The sequence below is a fragment of the Passer montanus genome, unplaced genomic scaffold (assembly GCF_014805655.1).
Source record: "Passer montanus isolate IOZ18808 unplaced genomic scaffold, ASM1480565v1 scaffold281, whole genome shotgun sequence".
NCBI classification, from domain to species: domain Eukaryota; kingdom Metazoa; phylum Chordata; class Aves; order Passeriformes; family Passeridae; genus Passer; species Passer montanus.
In genome coordinates this window covers 8986-24480 of record NW_024367495.1, presented here as the reverse complement: position 1 = coordinate 24480, position 15495 = coordinate 8986, and the positions used below count along the sequence as shown (strand labels likewise).

Below are 15495 nucleotides of genomic sequence, written 5' to 3'. Positions count from 1 at the left end.
AGCGGCCCCAGCCCAGCTGCTCCTGCCCCAGTCCAGCTGCTCCTCCCCCAGCCCAGCTGCCCCAGCCCAGCTGCTCCTGCCCCAGCCCAGCTGCTCCTGCCCCAGCCCAGCTGCCCCAGCCCAGCTGCTCCTGCCCCAGTCCAGCTGCTCCTCCCCCAGCCCAGCTGCCCCAGCCCAGCTGCTCCTGCCCCAGCCCAGCTGCCCCTGCCCCAGCTGCTCCTGCCCCAGCCCAGCTGCCCCTGCCCCAGCTCAGCTGCCCCAGCCCAGCTGCTCCTGCCCCAGCCCAGCTGCCCCAGCCCAGCTGCCCCAGCAGCCCTTCCCCAGCCCTTCCCCACCCTGGACACCCATGGGGCACATCGGGCACTGCTCCTGCCCCACAGCTGCTGCTGGCAAGGTGGGGATGGCTCCAGGCCAGCCCCACTGAGGGCACCCCAGAGCTTCCAAACCAATCCCTCCTTCCCCTCCTGGGCTTCATCTGCAGCTGGGCTTGTGCTTCGAATGGCTACAAAGACAGTGGGAGCAGCAGCTGTCACTGGGCAGTCAGGGGCTGGTGCTGAAGGGATGTGACCCAAGTCCAAACATGTCCCTGTCCTCGTGGGCCCAGAGGTACTGAGCACAACTCTGCCAAAGTTAAACACAGGCTTGGGGGTCAATGGCTGTGAAAAACACACTCAGAACTGGTAACAGCTCTGGCTGGTGTTGTCCAGAAGTAGATTTAAGATTTTTTTAGATTTTCATGTGAAAGGGCATTTCAATGGGTTCTTTCTGCAATTGTTGCAGGCAGGTGACTAACTCTATTTATGCCTTGCCTTCAAGCCTGGGAGTATCTGACTTTAGTGAAAGTCATTTTTAAATGCACCTCAAAGCTTAAATAACTCAAAGCATCTTTCTTCCCAGCAAGGATATAATAGGTCTTTGGTGCAATCTGCCTTACAAAAATGGAGGATGACCATGAAAAAAATCTTAGAAAATACAGATTTGTTTGTTCCTATTCTAAATGGCCATCTGGACAAACCCTCCTGTGCTTTGGTGGAGAAACTCAAGTCAGATTTCTTTTGTACCTCTGAACTTGCAGGATGATTTGATTTATTTTTTATTTTTTATTTTTTTTTCCCCAAGAGCTTTATGACAGTAAAGAAAAATGAGGTTTGTCTTTTTGGTAAAGTTGGGGGGGGGGGTTACTATTTATTTATTTTTATTTTTCAAGACTCTTAAATCTTGAACTTTATTAACAGCAGCTACAGTAAAATTAAAATAGATCCTTCAGCGCAATGGAGAAGTTATAATTTTGGCAGCTGCTTGCCCTGCCCTATGTCATTGCTTTGTGTGAAGCCTCTGCTGCTGGGGGTCTCTCTTTCACTGGTTTTGGAAATTTGGTGGAATTGCTCACATGTTAGAAAGAGAGGCTTCATTCCAATTACATTTATTGCCTGAGCTCTTCTAGTCCAAGTGCTTGAAGCTTGTTGTGAGAAATTTTGCTCACTCTCAAAAATTTAAAAGGTTTATTGAAACCTTATCAAAAACACAACAGAAGACTGAATAAAGAAAATAATACAGCACTGGAAGCAAAGGATTCAATCACCATGTGCTCATCTACAAAAAGGGATGTCCTGCCCTTTATACCTCTAGCCCCTCTTAACATATATTTAATATTTGCTCTTTAATTGTGAGAGCCAGCCATCGCATTACTCATCTGTAACATCGTTTTCTAAAGTTGTTGACTTTCTCAGGTTCTGTTAATACTTGTGATTTTATAACAGAATGTTCTGGGATGGGATTTTGCAAGATTTTGTAACCAGATTTAGTTTTTGGTTTTGGATTTCTTAGTGCTGGGTCAGAACTGAATGCAGCATCCTGGGAGGGAAGCTGTCAACCTCAGCAGGGTTGGGACCTGTGGGGCTCTGAGGGGTCCCTGGTGTGAAAAACGCCAATCACTTGTTTTAAAATGTAAATTAAAAGTTTAATAGTAATAAAATGGTTATAAAGATAGCAATACAAATTAGAGCAATAAGAACTTGGACAAGCAGAGTTATGACAATAAAGGTCAATAAAAAAGTCAAGAATTATGAACGTTAGATGCTTTCCTCAAAAAAGCAAGGCTCACAACAAAGGATTAACCCTTAAAAGTCATAGCCTGTTGCATATTCATATATCTCATACGTGATGCAAACATTCCTTTCAAACAAAGGGCATTTTCTGTTTATTGTCAACATCTCCCTCTTCATCTTGTAAATCACGGTTTGGCTCCATGGAGTCTGAAACGAGGTAGAAGAAGCCTGGTTCTTCCTGATAGAGGCAATAATTCTTCTCTTTGGGATTTTAGTGTCTTGTTGCTGTTATCTCTGTGCAAAGAATTTCTTGATTATCTTATCCATTCCTTGAGCTAGTTAGAAAAGCATCTTACATCACATAGTTTCTATTTTAATAGTCTAAAACTATATTTAACACACTACTAAAAAGGATTAATACAGCATAACTTTCTAACATAACACATATAAGTTTCATTTTAATATTTGTGAGAAGCCAATCATAAAAGATGCATTTTTCACACTGGGCAGGGCAGGAGGCCGACCTGGCCCTCACAGCACCTCCCTGCCCGAGCAGGCACCGTCTGCAGAGGTGGTGGAGGCCGTGAGAGTCATTGGTTGTGTTTTACTGTTTATCATGTTCCACCTCTGGAGCTGGGTGGGGCTTTGGGTTTCTGGTTTTTTACTTGTTTATTTTGTTTTTGATTGTGTTGGTTTGGTTTAGGGTTTTTGTTTGTTTGTTTTGTTCTTATTTTTGTTTTGTGGGGTTTTTTGTTTGTTTGTTTGTTTGGGGTTTTTTTGGTTTTTGGGGTTTTTTTGGCAGGGAGCTATTCTTGTTGCTATTACTTTAATATAATTTTTATAATTAAAAATATATATATAATTTCTTTTTTTTTTTTTTTGTAATTAGCAGAAACCCTTCCATGCCTGTTCACAGCCAGGTCTAGGGTGAAAGAAAGGAGGTGGAAGTTGGTGCAAAGCAGCTGTAACATCACTACAGAACTCAGTGCAATCTGGTGCCACAGACGTGAGGCAGGGTCCAGGTGGCCCCTGAGAGAAGGGGCCGGGTTGGAGGGGATGTGCATTGTCCATCCCGTGGTGAGGAACTGTTTTTCCATTGGGCATAGTCTCCTTAGCATGCCCTGGATCAGTGTCAGCTGCACAGGCTGTCATCACCTCTTCAAAGTGGGCACTGGACCCTCATCTCAAGTCCTCAACCCTCTCTAATTAGCTGTACAAGCCTGAGGATTGACAAAGGGGAAGGTAATGACTCATTAGGCCTTTCTTTGTTTTAATGAGCCGTATGGTGTATTTGGTGTTCTGAGTCCAGGATCCTCAGATGCTGAGAGGAGAGAGAAGCAGACCCCCAAGAAATCCAAGTGAGAAGAGAAACCCAAAGTGTGGTGGAGTGTGGGAATCCAAAGGATTAGAGGATTTGAGGAAAGCTGGGAAAAAGAAAGGCCTCAGAGACAGTAAGGATAGTGAAATGCTTAAGCAGCAGAAAAGATATATCGGCAGTAATGAAGACATGAGACATAGAACAATAAAGCTGTGTAGTTTGGCTTTCTAAGTTGCAAGAAGGTATATTTTAGTAAATATTTAGAAAGTTAAATATGAAAGCTCTGTGCTTTGTCTTTTATAAACGAACTATTGTATGAGAGAAAAAGCTGCTATTGTTTTAACCAAAGCTACGTGTGCTTCATGTGGTTGGACAGAACGACTGTCAATATGCTTTTGCTCTATGTAATTGGCTGAAACTGGGTCTGAGGCTGTCTTATAATATGTTGCAACATTAATTTCCTCGGCCTTCTGTCTGGATAGCGAGCTGCTCGCATCGATCCATTGCCATAGCCATGTAATGAGACTGATGCTTCTGAAATAAACAGCTCACGACGCTGTTCAGGTGTGGTCCCGTTCCGTTCGTGTCTGTAAATAATTGCCGGCGTCAGTGGAGCCCTGAGAGTTGCCCTTTCTGATGGAGCCTCCCCAGGGCCTCGTTAGCGCCGAGGGTTGGGGGCTGTGCTTGCAGCAGGCAGAGGCACTGGGCAGGGGGCTCTGGTGCTGAGCAAACCCTTGGCTTGATGGAGCAGAAGGGCCAAGGCCTGATCCTGGTCCCTGGGATGGGAGATCTGTCCTTCCCAGAGCCCAGGGCTCTCCCTGGAGGCAGCCTGGGCTGTGCAGGCAGTGCCCAGGGAAGGGCACCAGTGTCATAGTGCCCAGTGTCCCCAGGGCTGCAAGGACACAGCCCCAGTGCCACCAGGACAACCTGTGTCCTCACAGACCTCTCTGGGGCACACGACTGCCATGGCCAAGGGGACCAAGAGCTCAGGCATCTGCAGGCAGCTTCAGAGCTCTTGGGGAAGGACCCTCTGTGTGGCTGTCCTCACATCAAAGGGACGGGACTACGACAGGCTAAGAACGATTTATTGCTTACATAACATCAGTCTCAGAGGCCATGAGATTTATAAGACAGCAAGCATAGTCTTATAAATAGTCTTAGGCCATGGTCTAAGATGGTCACAGGTTCTTCGTTGCAAGACAGTAAGAGAGGAATGACAGATTTGTCTTTAAAAACAAGCTGTGGGTCTGCTGGTAGATAAAACCAGCACTGAGAAATAAAAGAAACAATGGGAAGGATTCTACTGATTGATGAATGAAAAAAACATATTTTGCTTTTACAAATAAACTGTAGGTTTGCTGGTAAATGAAATTGGACATTGAAAGATGAAAGCAACAATGGGGGAAAACCCTACATTCCATAAGAATTAAAAATTAAAAGGGAATTACAGGGAAATCTTTGGTATCAGGTGTTTCAGGAAGTCTGTACTTCTCAAATACCTCAGACAATGAGGAAAGAGAGAAGAGAAATTAGGATAAAAAGGGAAGCTGTGTCCTCCAAAAACTGGAGAGACCCCAGGGGAATGCCCCATGGCCTCTCCCTTTATTCAAACAAAGTAAATGGACTCCTCTGCCTCCTTTTTGGACATAAACCTCTGATGTTTGTGGATTAATTTTCCTAACATAATGAACACAGGATGAGGACACCTGTACCGATATGCCAACTATCAGCACCCACATACTCCAGCAGGGTGGGCCAAGGTCCAAAAACTGAAGATGATGATAAAAAAGGACTAAAACCACAATGACGGAATGTTCATGCACTAAAAAGGCAGATCCAAGGAGGAGATATACTAAACAGTTCTTGGAACATGTAAACTAATTTGGGGAGAAGTTTACTATGCATTCGGGGAAAAGGTTACTATGCATAAGGGTCTATGAATATGCAAAGGGCTGATGTAAGGGAAAAGGTATTTAAGGGGTATCCCCCAAGATGCACCTGGCCCTAATAACCTCGTCTCCTATTGTCCTTTATTATACTTTTAAAATTTTCACAGGAGACTGAACGTGGTTTTCACACCCCACACCCCCTGCCTGCTGACGGATCTTGCCAACTCAGCTTGCAGCTCCCTGAGCCCTGCTGGGGCACCAGGATCAGGGGCCCCTGTGGGTTTGTGCAGCAAAACCTCTGTTAATGCCATAGTTGTTGTTGTTGTTTGCTTTATTATACACACTAGTAAAGAACTGTTATTCCTATTCACATATCTTTGCCTGAGAGCCCCTTGATTTCATTATTCTAATTCAGAGGGAGGGGGTTTACATTTTCCATTCCAAGGAGGGCTCCTGCCTTCCTTAGCAGACACCTGTCTTTCAAACCAAGACAAGGTAAAAAATCAGCTCTTCCCAAGGAATTTCCATTATCAGTTTGAGTCTCAATGGATGTTCCTGCCCCAGCGTTCAGTCAGGGGCCCACAGGGATCCAGGATGATGTAGAGACCACCAGCCAGGTGTCTTCCCAACTTGGATTACTGGGAATGTGGGTCACCAGGGCTCTCTGCAACGAGGGTCCTCTGATGGGGAAGGAAGTTGGAGCAGTGCACGAAGCTCTTCCTGCAGTCAGGGCACTCGCAGGGCTTCCCTTACCGATGTCTCCATTGGTGTTGATTCAAGACTGAGCTAGTCCTGAACCTCTTCCCACACTCAGGGCACTCGTAGGGCCTCTCCCCAGTGTGGATGCGCCTGTGCCTGATGAGGTGGGAGCTGTGCTTGAAGCCCTTCCTGCAGTCAGGGCAGCGGAAGGGCCTCTCCTCTGTGTGAATCCGCAGGTGTATGAGGAGAAGGGAGCTGGTCTGAAATGACTTCCCACACTCGGAACACTCGTAGGGCCTCTCCCCTGTGTGGATCTTCTGGTGGGAGGTCAGGTGGGAGCTCCGGCTGAAGTTCTGGCCACATTCCCAACACTCAAAGGGCCGTTCCCCAGTGTGGATGCGATGGTGGATGGTAAGCTGGGGGCTGTCTCTGAAGCCCTTCCCACACTCAGGACACTCGTAGGGCCTCTCCCCAGTGTGGATCATCTGGTGGCGGATCAGGCGGGACCTCCAGCTGAAGCTCTTCCCACACTCCAAGCACTTGTGGGGCTTCTCCTCATCACTGAGCTGCTCAGAGACCACAAGGCGCAAGCTTTGGCTGAAGCTCTGTCCACCTTCCTGGCTCAGGGAGGGCCTTTCCTCCTCAGAGCACCCTGGGCTGGGTTTGCAGTCCCTCATCCTGGGGGATCTCTGGGCATTTTCCTCCCCATCGGATTCCTGCTCTGTAGAGTCACTCAAAACTACCTCTTCCATGAGGTTCTGCTGTGGTGATGTGTCCTCCCTGGTCTCCATCTTCAGCTCCTTGTCTGGGGAGTCTCTGTGACCTTACTGGGGGGACTGGAACCACACTGGGAACAACGGGGACCATGCTGGGGACAACTGGGACCCCATGCTGGAGGCAGCTGGGAGCGAGTGGGAGTGACTGGGTCTACACTGGGGACAACTGGACCATGCTGGGATCCAGCAGGGATCATCCATCGATTGTCTGGGACTAAACTGGGGGTGCCTGGGATCACAGGCAGGCTCCCCAGCCAGCCCCAGTTTGGATGTGGGGCCCCCAGTTGTCCCAGTTTGCCTCTCCTTTTGCCCGGGCCGGCTTCCCCCCTTCTCCGCAGCGGCCGGGAGCAGCCGAGAGCCCCGCGCTGCCCGTGCCGAGCTGTGCCGGCTCCAGCCCCGCTCCTGCCGCGGGCTGCGAGGGCTCCGGGAACGGGGCAGCGAGGGGGTCGCTGCTGCTGCGGGAGGAGGAGGAGGGAGGGAAGCGAGGGATGAAGGAGGAGAGCCAGAAGGGATGGAAGTAGGGGAGGGAGGTGGGCTTAGGGACGAGGAGGAGGGGGATAAAGAGGAGGGACAAAGGAGCATGAAGGAAACCAGAGGGAAGCACGCGGTCGAGCCCTCCCTGCATTCGCAGCCCCCACCTGTGGGATCATCGCCCCCCATCCCCCAGGTAAAGCCCCCAGAGCCCCCCACGGCCCCCATTCCTGCCTTTCCCAGCCCCCAGCCCGTCCTTTCCTCAACACTGAAGACACCCGGGGCCCCTATTCCCAGCCATCCCGGGGTTTCCCCCCTTTTTCTGGGAATGGGGACACCGGGCACCCTTGGAGCTCCCTTTCCTGTATAAGGGACCCCCTCAACCCAGCCTGTCGCACCTCTGGCCACCCCAGCCTCCCCTTTTCTCAATCCTGAGTCCCCCAAACCCTGTTCCCTGCTCTCTGGTTCCCCCCTCCCTTGCCCCCAAATCTCCGTGTCCCCCCAGTTCTCCTGTCCCTGCGTTCCCTGCCCGTGGCGCTGTCGGAGCCCGGCCCGGGGTTCCCCCAGTTGGTGTCCGTGGGGTCCCTGGATGGGATCCCCTTCCAGCGCCGGGGCCGGGTGGAGCCGAGCCGGGATCTCGGCACAGCCAGAGCCGGCACGGGGCCAGGGAGCTGCAGCTGCTGCACGCGTCCTGTCCCTCCCAGCTGCTCCCAGTTCCTCCCAGTGCGTGCGCAGTCAGCTCCCAGCATGCGCCTGGCAGCTCCCAGTACCCCCAGTCAGGGACCAGTTACAGCCACTACAATCCCAGTAAGACTGTAGCTGCTCCTGGTATGATCCCAGTGACTCCTGGTATGATCCCAGTGACTCCCAGTATGATCCTAGTCACTCCCGGTGTGATCCCAGTCACTCCCGGTGTGATCCCAGTGACTCCCAGTATGATCCCAGTCACTCCTGGTATGATCCCAGTGACTCCTGATATGATCCCAGTGACTCCCAGTGTGATCCCAGTCACTCCTGGTATGATCCCAGTCACTCCCGGTTTGATCCCAGTTACTCCTGGCATGATCCCAGTCACTCCTGGTATGATCCCAGTCACTCCGGGTATGATCTAGCCACTCCCAGTCAATCCCAGTAAGATTCCAATCACCGTCAGTGTGATCCAAATCTTACCCAGCAGGGACCCAGCTGCTCCCACTGTGATCCCAGTATGATCCCAGTTGCCTCCAGTATAGTTCCAGCTGTTCTCAGTTCCTCCCAGTACGATCCCAGTTGACCCTAGAATAGTCCCAGTCGCTCCCAGCATGGTCCCACTCTCCCCCATGTCCCCCAGCGTGGTCCCAGCTGTTGCCAGTGTAGTTCCAGTCCCCCCAGTATGGTCACAGACACTCCCAGTACATCCCACCTGGCCTAGTACAGTTCTCATTAGCTCAGAATGATCCCCGTCTTTCCCAGTTACCTCCAGCATAATCCCAGTTTCTGGCAGTTGCCCAAAGTGTGTTCCCAGTGGCCCCCAGAATGACTCCATCAAGACCAGTAGTCACTCCCAGTATGGTTCCAGTCACCCCCAGTATGACCCCAGTCAGTCCCAGATACTCCTAGTATGATTCCAGTCATGCTCAGAGTGATTCCCTGTCACTCCCAGTGTGGGCCCAGTTGCTCCCAGTTGCTTCCAGTATGGTTCCAGGCACAGCCAGCACCTTTCCAGTCACTCCCAGTATGATGCCAGCCAGTTCCTGTAGGATCCCAGGATGACCCCAGTATGGGCATGGCTGTTCCCATTATCATCCAGTGTGGTTCCAGTTGCTCCCACTGTGATTTTAGTGTGTCCCAGTGTGTCCCAGCATGTTCCCAGTCACTCCCAGTTGCCCTGAGTTGCTTCCAGGCTTATCCCAGCTGCTCACAGCCACTCCCAGTCACCCTGAGTGCAGTCCCAGTTGCTGCCAGTATGATCCAGTGCGATCCCAGTCTCCCCCAGCATAGGCCTAGCTGCTCCCACTATGATCCCAGTTGCCCCCAGCATGGTTCCAGCCACTCCCTGTTCCTTCCACTGTGATCCCAGGTGCCCCCAGGTTAGTCCCAGACAATCGATAGATGATCCCAGTCCCTCCCAGCATGGTCCCAGTCATGCCCAGTTGCCCTCAGTGTTCCCCCAAGGGCTGGCAGTGCCCAGGCAGGCTCCCCAGCAGGGCCCAGTTTGGATGTGGGGCCCCCAGTTGTCGCAGTTTGCCTCTCCTTTTGCCCGGGCCGGCTTCCCCCCTTCTCCGCAGCGGCCGGGAGCAGCCGAGAGCCCCGCGCTGCCCGTGCCGAGCTGTGCCGGCTCCAGCCCCGCTCCTGCCGCGGGCTGCGAGGGCTCCGGGAACGGGGCAGCGAGGGGGTCGCTGCTGCTGCGGGAGGAGGAGGAGGGAGGGAAGCGAGGGATGAAGGAGGAGAGCCAGAAGGGATGGAAGTAGGGGAGGGAGGTGGGCTTAGGGACGAGGAGGAAGAGAAGGGGTGGAAGAGGAAGAAGAGGAGGGACAAAATCAGATCAAGGAAACCAGAGGGAAGCACGCGGTCGAGCCCTCCCTGCATTCTCAGCCCCCACCTGTGGGATCATCGCCCCCCCATCCCACAGGTGAGCGGGGAGGGGGAGCTCGGCCTAGATATCCCGGGGGGTCTCTGGGTTGGGTTTTCTGGGGGGATGTTTGGGGAATGAAGAACTCCAAGGCTGAGTGGAAAAGGCCCCTTGGGGGGACATCGGGGGGTGGCGGCTGGCGGCAGAGGCAGCCTGGAGGAGCAGAGCCCTGTGTCCCCCAGGAGCCCAAAGTGGGGAGCTCAGAGAGGGAGGAGCGCTGCTATCCATCCCTCAACAGCCTGGAGAGGGGTGTCAGAACCCAGGATGTTCCTCTGACTGCCCTGGAGGAGTCGAGGCCCTGGCAGGGGGCTCAGAGACCTTGGCACAAAGATACCTGTGCCTTCGATTTTAACCCACAGAAAAAATTACCAACTTTGTATGAATATGTACAAGCCACAAGAGTTTAAGAAGAATAATAGTTCATTTGTCACAGGGTGAAAAAGTAGATTTTTTGGGGGTTTAGAATTTTTGGGGGTTCAAGAGGCAAGATGGAGGGATTTGGGCGTGTCCTGTCCTTCTTCTCGTTCTTCTTGTCCTCCATCTTCTGCTGTGATGGTGACACTTCTTGATTGGTTTAGAGTAGAGACAGACTGTCTAACATAGGTGATAGGTATTGGAAAATTATTGTAAATAAAGTACACGTAGTTCTTAGTATAAAATGTTAACACCGCCCCAAGAGCGGTCAGTGTGCCATGAACCGACCTGCTAGACAGACCTCAGCAGGTCAGAGAAAAAATGTTATAGATAAGGAAAATTAAACAACCTTGAAAAGCAGAACCGACGCATCTCGGCTTCTTCTTCGGTCATGGGGCTGGGAAAAAAGAGACTTTCTAACACCTCGGGGTCATCTCGACTCCAGAAACCTGAGAACTGGCATTCCCTGGGTGGGCCTGGGCTTGCGAGCTCAGACCACTGAACATCAGACATTGAATCCCAGCCTGAGAAAAGGCACAACGACAGAGAAGAATTCCAGAGCAGACACCTTGACCTCTGCAGAGACAAGTCACTTCAAACTCGACCCGGAAAGGAGGAAAACCCAAGGCGCCTGGGAGTTCCCCACCTGAGATCTGCTGGCCAGTGACCAGGAAAACCTCTGGATCGGTTTTGCAGATGATGCAGCTTTTGGTAAGACAGGTCAAAATTAAGAACATGGGGGGAGCTTATTTCCAGGAACAATTTAGCATCTTGTCCGCCCTATGGAGCGTGACAGCCACTTATCCCATGGAAATTTCTGAGGAGGGGCTCAGGGCTCTATTGCTATGGGTGCGCTGTAATTATCCGCACTCAGAATCCCATTTAGTATTTGAGCCAGGGTTTTGGAAAGAAATTAACAGACACCTTTATCATTTATCAACAAAGAAAGATAAAACGGCCTTGAAACTTTTAGCTCCAGCGAGAGTAATGCTGGAGGCAATTTCGCGGAATGCCGCAGGGGCTGCCTGCAATCAGCAGCCAGCAGAAATGACTCCCAGCGGTCAGGGGAGAGGGGAACCGCCTTGCCATCCGCAAATACTCCTATCAAATTAGGAAGAACAGAAATTACTCCCACAAAAAAGGTGCGGGGGGAATCGTCACAACCCTCAGAGTCTCCAGACACATCTCTGCCACTCCCGGGAAAGCTCAAATTAACTATTTTTCCAAGCGATTTGGAGGACGGGGATTTTGCTTTTTTTGAGGCGTGTTCCCCAAAATCGCAGAGACCGATGCGAACTATCACCGCGGAGGCGACGGCGGGATCATCGGGGCGGGGGACGGAGGAAATCGAGGGTTCCGAGCGTGAGCTGCCTTTCGGCCACGCCGAGAGAGTGCCGGGCGGGGAGCAGCCGGGGGGGGAACAGTGCCGGGCGGGCAGCAGCAGCAGCCGGGGGGAGAACAGTGCCGGGCGGGCAGCAGCCGGGGGAGCGCAGTGCCCCGGGCGGGGAGCAGCAGGGGGAGCGCAGTGCCGGGCGGGGAGCAGCAGCAGCAGCAGCAGCCGGGGAGAGAACAGTGCCGGGTGGCCAGCAGCAGCAGCAGCGGGGGAGCGCAGTGCCGGGCGGGGAGCAGCAGGGGGAGCGCAGTGCCGGGCGGGCAGCAGCAGCCGGGGGAGCGCAGTGCCGGGCGGGCAGCAGCAGCAGCAGGGGGAGCGCAATGCCGGGCGGGAGTCGGGCCCAGGGGCTGCGGGGCTTGGCAGGAGCCAGGGGGGCGAGCCCCGGCGGGGATGAAAGCGGGGAGGAGACACCGGACCCGGAGTGGGATCGGGACTGCGCGAGTGGCCATCGCGGGGAGGAAGGGAGCGCTTCCGAGAGCGCGGCTGCGCCGGAGCGGGCAGCGACCGGGCGCGGTAAGGGCGGAGCCGTTCCTGAGGTCAGCGCCCTGTCACAGCGGCACAGCCGGCTACAGCCAGCACAGAGCCAGCACACAGCCAGCACACAGCTAGCACACAGCCAGCACACAGCCCGCACACAGCCACAGCAGCCAGCACACAACCAGCACACAGTATGCAGCACACAGCCAGCACACAGCTAGCACACAGCCAGCACACAGCCACAGCAGCCAGCACACAGCAGCCAGAACACAGCCAGAACACAGCCAGCACACAGCAGCCACAGCCAGCAGAGAGCCAGCACACAGCCAGCACACAGCCAGAACACAGCCACAGCAGCCAGCACACAGCCAGCACACAGCTAGCACACAGCCAGCACACAGCTAGCACACAGCCAGCACACAGCTAGCACACAGCCAGCACACAGCTAGCACACAGCCAGCACACAGCTAGCACACAGCCAGCACACAGCTAGCACACAGCCAGCACACAGCTAGCACACAGCCAGCACACAGCTAGCACACAGCCAGCACACAGCTAGCACACAGCCAGCACACAGCCAGAGCACAGCATCCAACACACAGCCAGCACACAGCCAGCCCCAGCAGCTAGCACACAGCAGCCACAGTCAAAATCTGAAGCTGGAGATTTTTCACACGTGTAGCAGATGTCATGTGAGGCACTTCACCCAGCTCTTCAACAGGCCCGTGTGGCAATAGTGATGGCAATAGTATTTGCCAGAGGACCATGCTTCAGATGCAGAAGATATGGACATGTGAAAAAGAACTGTCCAGAATCAGAGAATAGTGAGAAAGCACCAGGTCTTTGCACAAGAGCCAGAAAAAAGGGGAATACTATGCAAATCAATGTTATTCCAAATATGATATACATGGAAATCTTCTGTTGTGAAAAGTGCTTCCCAAGCAGGGAAACCGAAACATCAATTGGATCCTGTCTGTGGGGTCATCAGCTGATTCCCCAATGGTTCAGAGTTTTAGGGATTATTGGTATTGAGTTTGCAACCTTTGTTATTTTTTTATAAGTAATACTGATAAATAATGATAGTTGTTAATGTTATATGAATGCTTTAAAAAGGTTATATTAACCCCTTCAAACACGTTGATGAGTTGATTATATAATATGAATTCTCAGATTTCTATGATAAGTATTATTATTAAGGTATTGTCATAGTATTTGCAGCCGGCTTTCATGTGTTTTACTATCTCTTTGTGTGATTACCTACAAGACATGTGTCTCTTCAAGATCCTGCTTTTTTATTTCTTAACTATTCATAAAGTTTTTTGTTTTTTTTTTTTTTTTTTTTAAATCCAGATTGACAGTTTCATGCTTTTCTTCAGTTATTATTACAGAGGTACTCCAGCAGAGAGTTCAGTTGTAACATTAACTTCTTGGTTTTTTTAGTTTCAGTTTTGTACTAGGTAATCAGTCTTTCATTTGGCTGCACTTCCTCCACTCTCAGTGTCCAGATGCAGGCTCACAATCCTGACTGTGACCAAATTCAGATCTCTGAAGAAGAGGTTTGCCGTATTTGAAGAATCTCTATCTTGAAAGAAACTTTGGAGGAATTCAATTACTTGATGGTTTTATTGGTTTTCAACCCTAGGGTTTCTTATTCATAACTGTTATTTTTAAGAGTCTTGTTTCAAAAGATGTTAAGTGATACCTACCAATTAGTGTTCGGGCCCTGGCCAAACTCTAGTTCTACTTGGATGGAGTGATTGACAATCAGCCCAGATGTTTTCTGCATAAAAAAATGTTCAAGTCCTTTTGACTTGGCAATTGACCATCTATGACAGCTGAGCTTATTTTCAAAGGGATTTTGGAGAGACATGAATCTGGACATGATTTCTCCAATTTTTGTGTTGTTTTAAGGTTTATCAGCTGTCGCAGACTCTGGGATGACAGTTCAGTGTTGCAGTGCTTGATAATTGTATGATTTCACCAGTGTGTAGGAGCCAGAATGAGCGATGCAGGACTCCAGGCAGCTCTTCAAAATGCAGTTTATTGTATCCAAGATGTTACAGCAGTCCACGGTTATGGGTGACAGAGCCTGAGCCTACAGCTGTCAGCTGCATCTGCAGGCAGGCCTGGAGACCCTTAGTTCAGGTTACAAATGCATTATATACTTTTCTTTGCTGACCATCTTAATATGGTAGAACCAATCTATACCTTAACTTTTATCTATAGCCTATCATAACTACTATTATTAACATATTTGTGTTACTATTCTCCAATCACTAAAAGTTAGTACATTACAGTTTAAGCTAGAAGTTGTTTTTCAGTTTTCTTGCAGTGGAAAATTCTGAGACCTTTTTTCTACTTGCAACATTTGCTGACTTGTTTGCCTGTGCTATCTTTCTGCTTGGTAAAAACATCTTGTTTGAGGTGGGTTTATTCTTTGCTCTAAGAGATAAAAACCCCCTTCTAACTAACATTCCCTTTGGCTCCTTGGTTATCCAGTAAGACTGGCTCAGCAATTCTTTTCTTCTGTATCAAAACTTGCCTCCATCTCTATTCCTTCCTCAGCTTCTACATTCAAAAATCTTTCTGCTAAGCATACATGTCTGTGAGACTTTCTTGTCAAACTTTCATCCTTCCCACCATCTCCCCTGACCTGATGACTAACAAAGATGCTAGAAACTGTCTTATTTATCATTCTCTGCAGACATTGAAGTGCACAGGGTACCACTATTATAATTGCGATTATCACCACTAACACAATCAAGCCTAACTTACAAAGTTCCTTCAGCCAAGGAGCAAAGCTCCAACCATCAAACAAATTGTCTAACCAAAGTGGTTCATCTGTTGTAATTTGGTTAGCTAAACCTCTTAAGTTTTGCAGCTGTTTATGAATAGAAGCAGAATGATCAGATAAATTCATACAACACAGTCCATCAAAATCTTCACAGCCATGCCCATGTGCTAGTAAAAGAAAGTCAATAGCAGCTCTATTTTGTAAAGTGGCATGTCTGACTGCCTCCTTATCTGTCAGCAAATCACTAATTATAGTAGAGGTGGCATTTACTTCTTTACTGAGCCAACACCCTAATTTGTTTAACTGTTTCAATGTAATTGCAGAACTTAATTGAGGCAAAAAAAAATGCTTGTAACAATTGATTTTCCAGAGTTCCAAGGGTGAAACTCACTATCACAGTTGCTCTCCTAATGATGCCCTAAGGAAGAACTTACTTTTCAGTTTTTCTTTTTGATTGCTTTTTTGATACTGGGAGCAATTACTGTAAGTTGTCCCAGAGCACAAGGGTGACCATCTAGTTTTAAAGGAATACTTTGCCAAGCTCTGTCTCCAGATGAGCCAAATTCCTTTAGGAAATAAAATTGGAAATTTGTTAAAACTATCTG

At 50.1% G+C, this 15495-nt stretch overlaps 1 protein-coding gene across 1 annotated transcript; it reads right to left on the bottom strand.

The window, feature by feature from the left end:
• Positions 1-4480: 4480 nt before the first annotated feature.
• On the bottom strand, positions 4481-6756 carry LOC120504134 (zinc finger protein 70-like). Its single transcript, XM_039713320.1, is given in 2 exon segments — positions 4481-6520; positions 6698-6756. Coding segments are annotated over 2 exon segments (678 nt in total). The 5' UTR covers positions 6746-6756; the 3' UTR covers positions 4481-5890.
• Positions 6757-15495: the final 8739 nt, after the last annotated feature.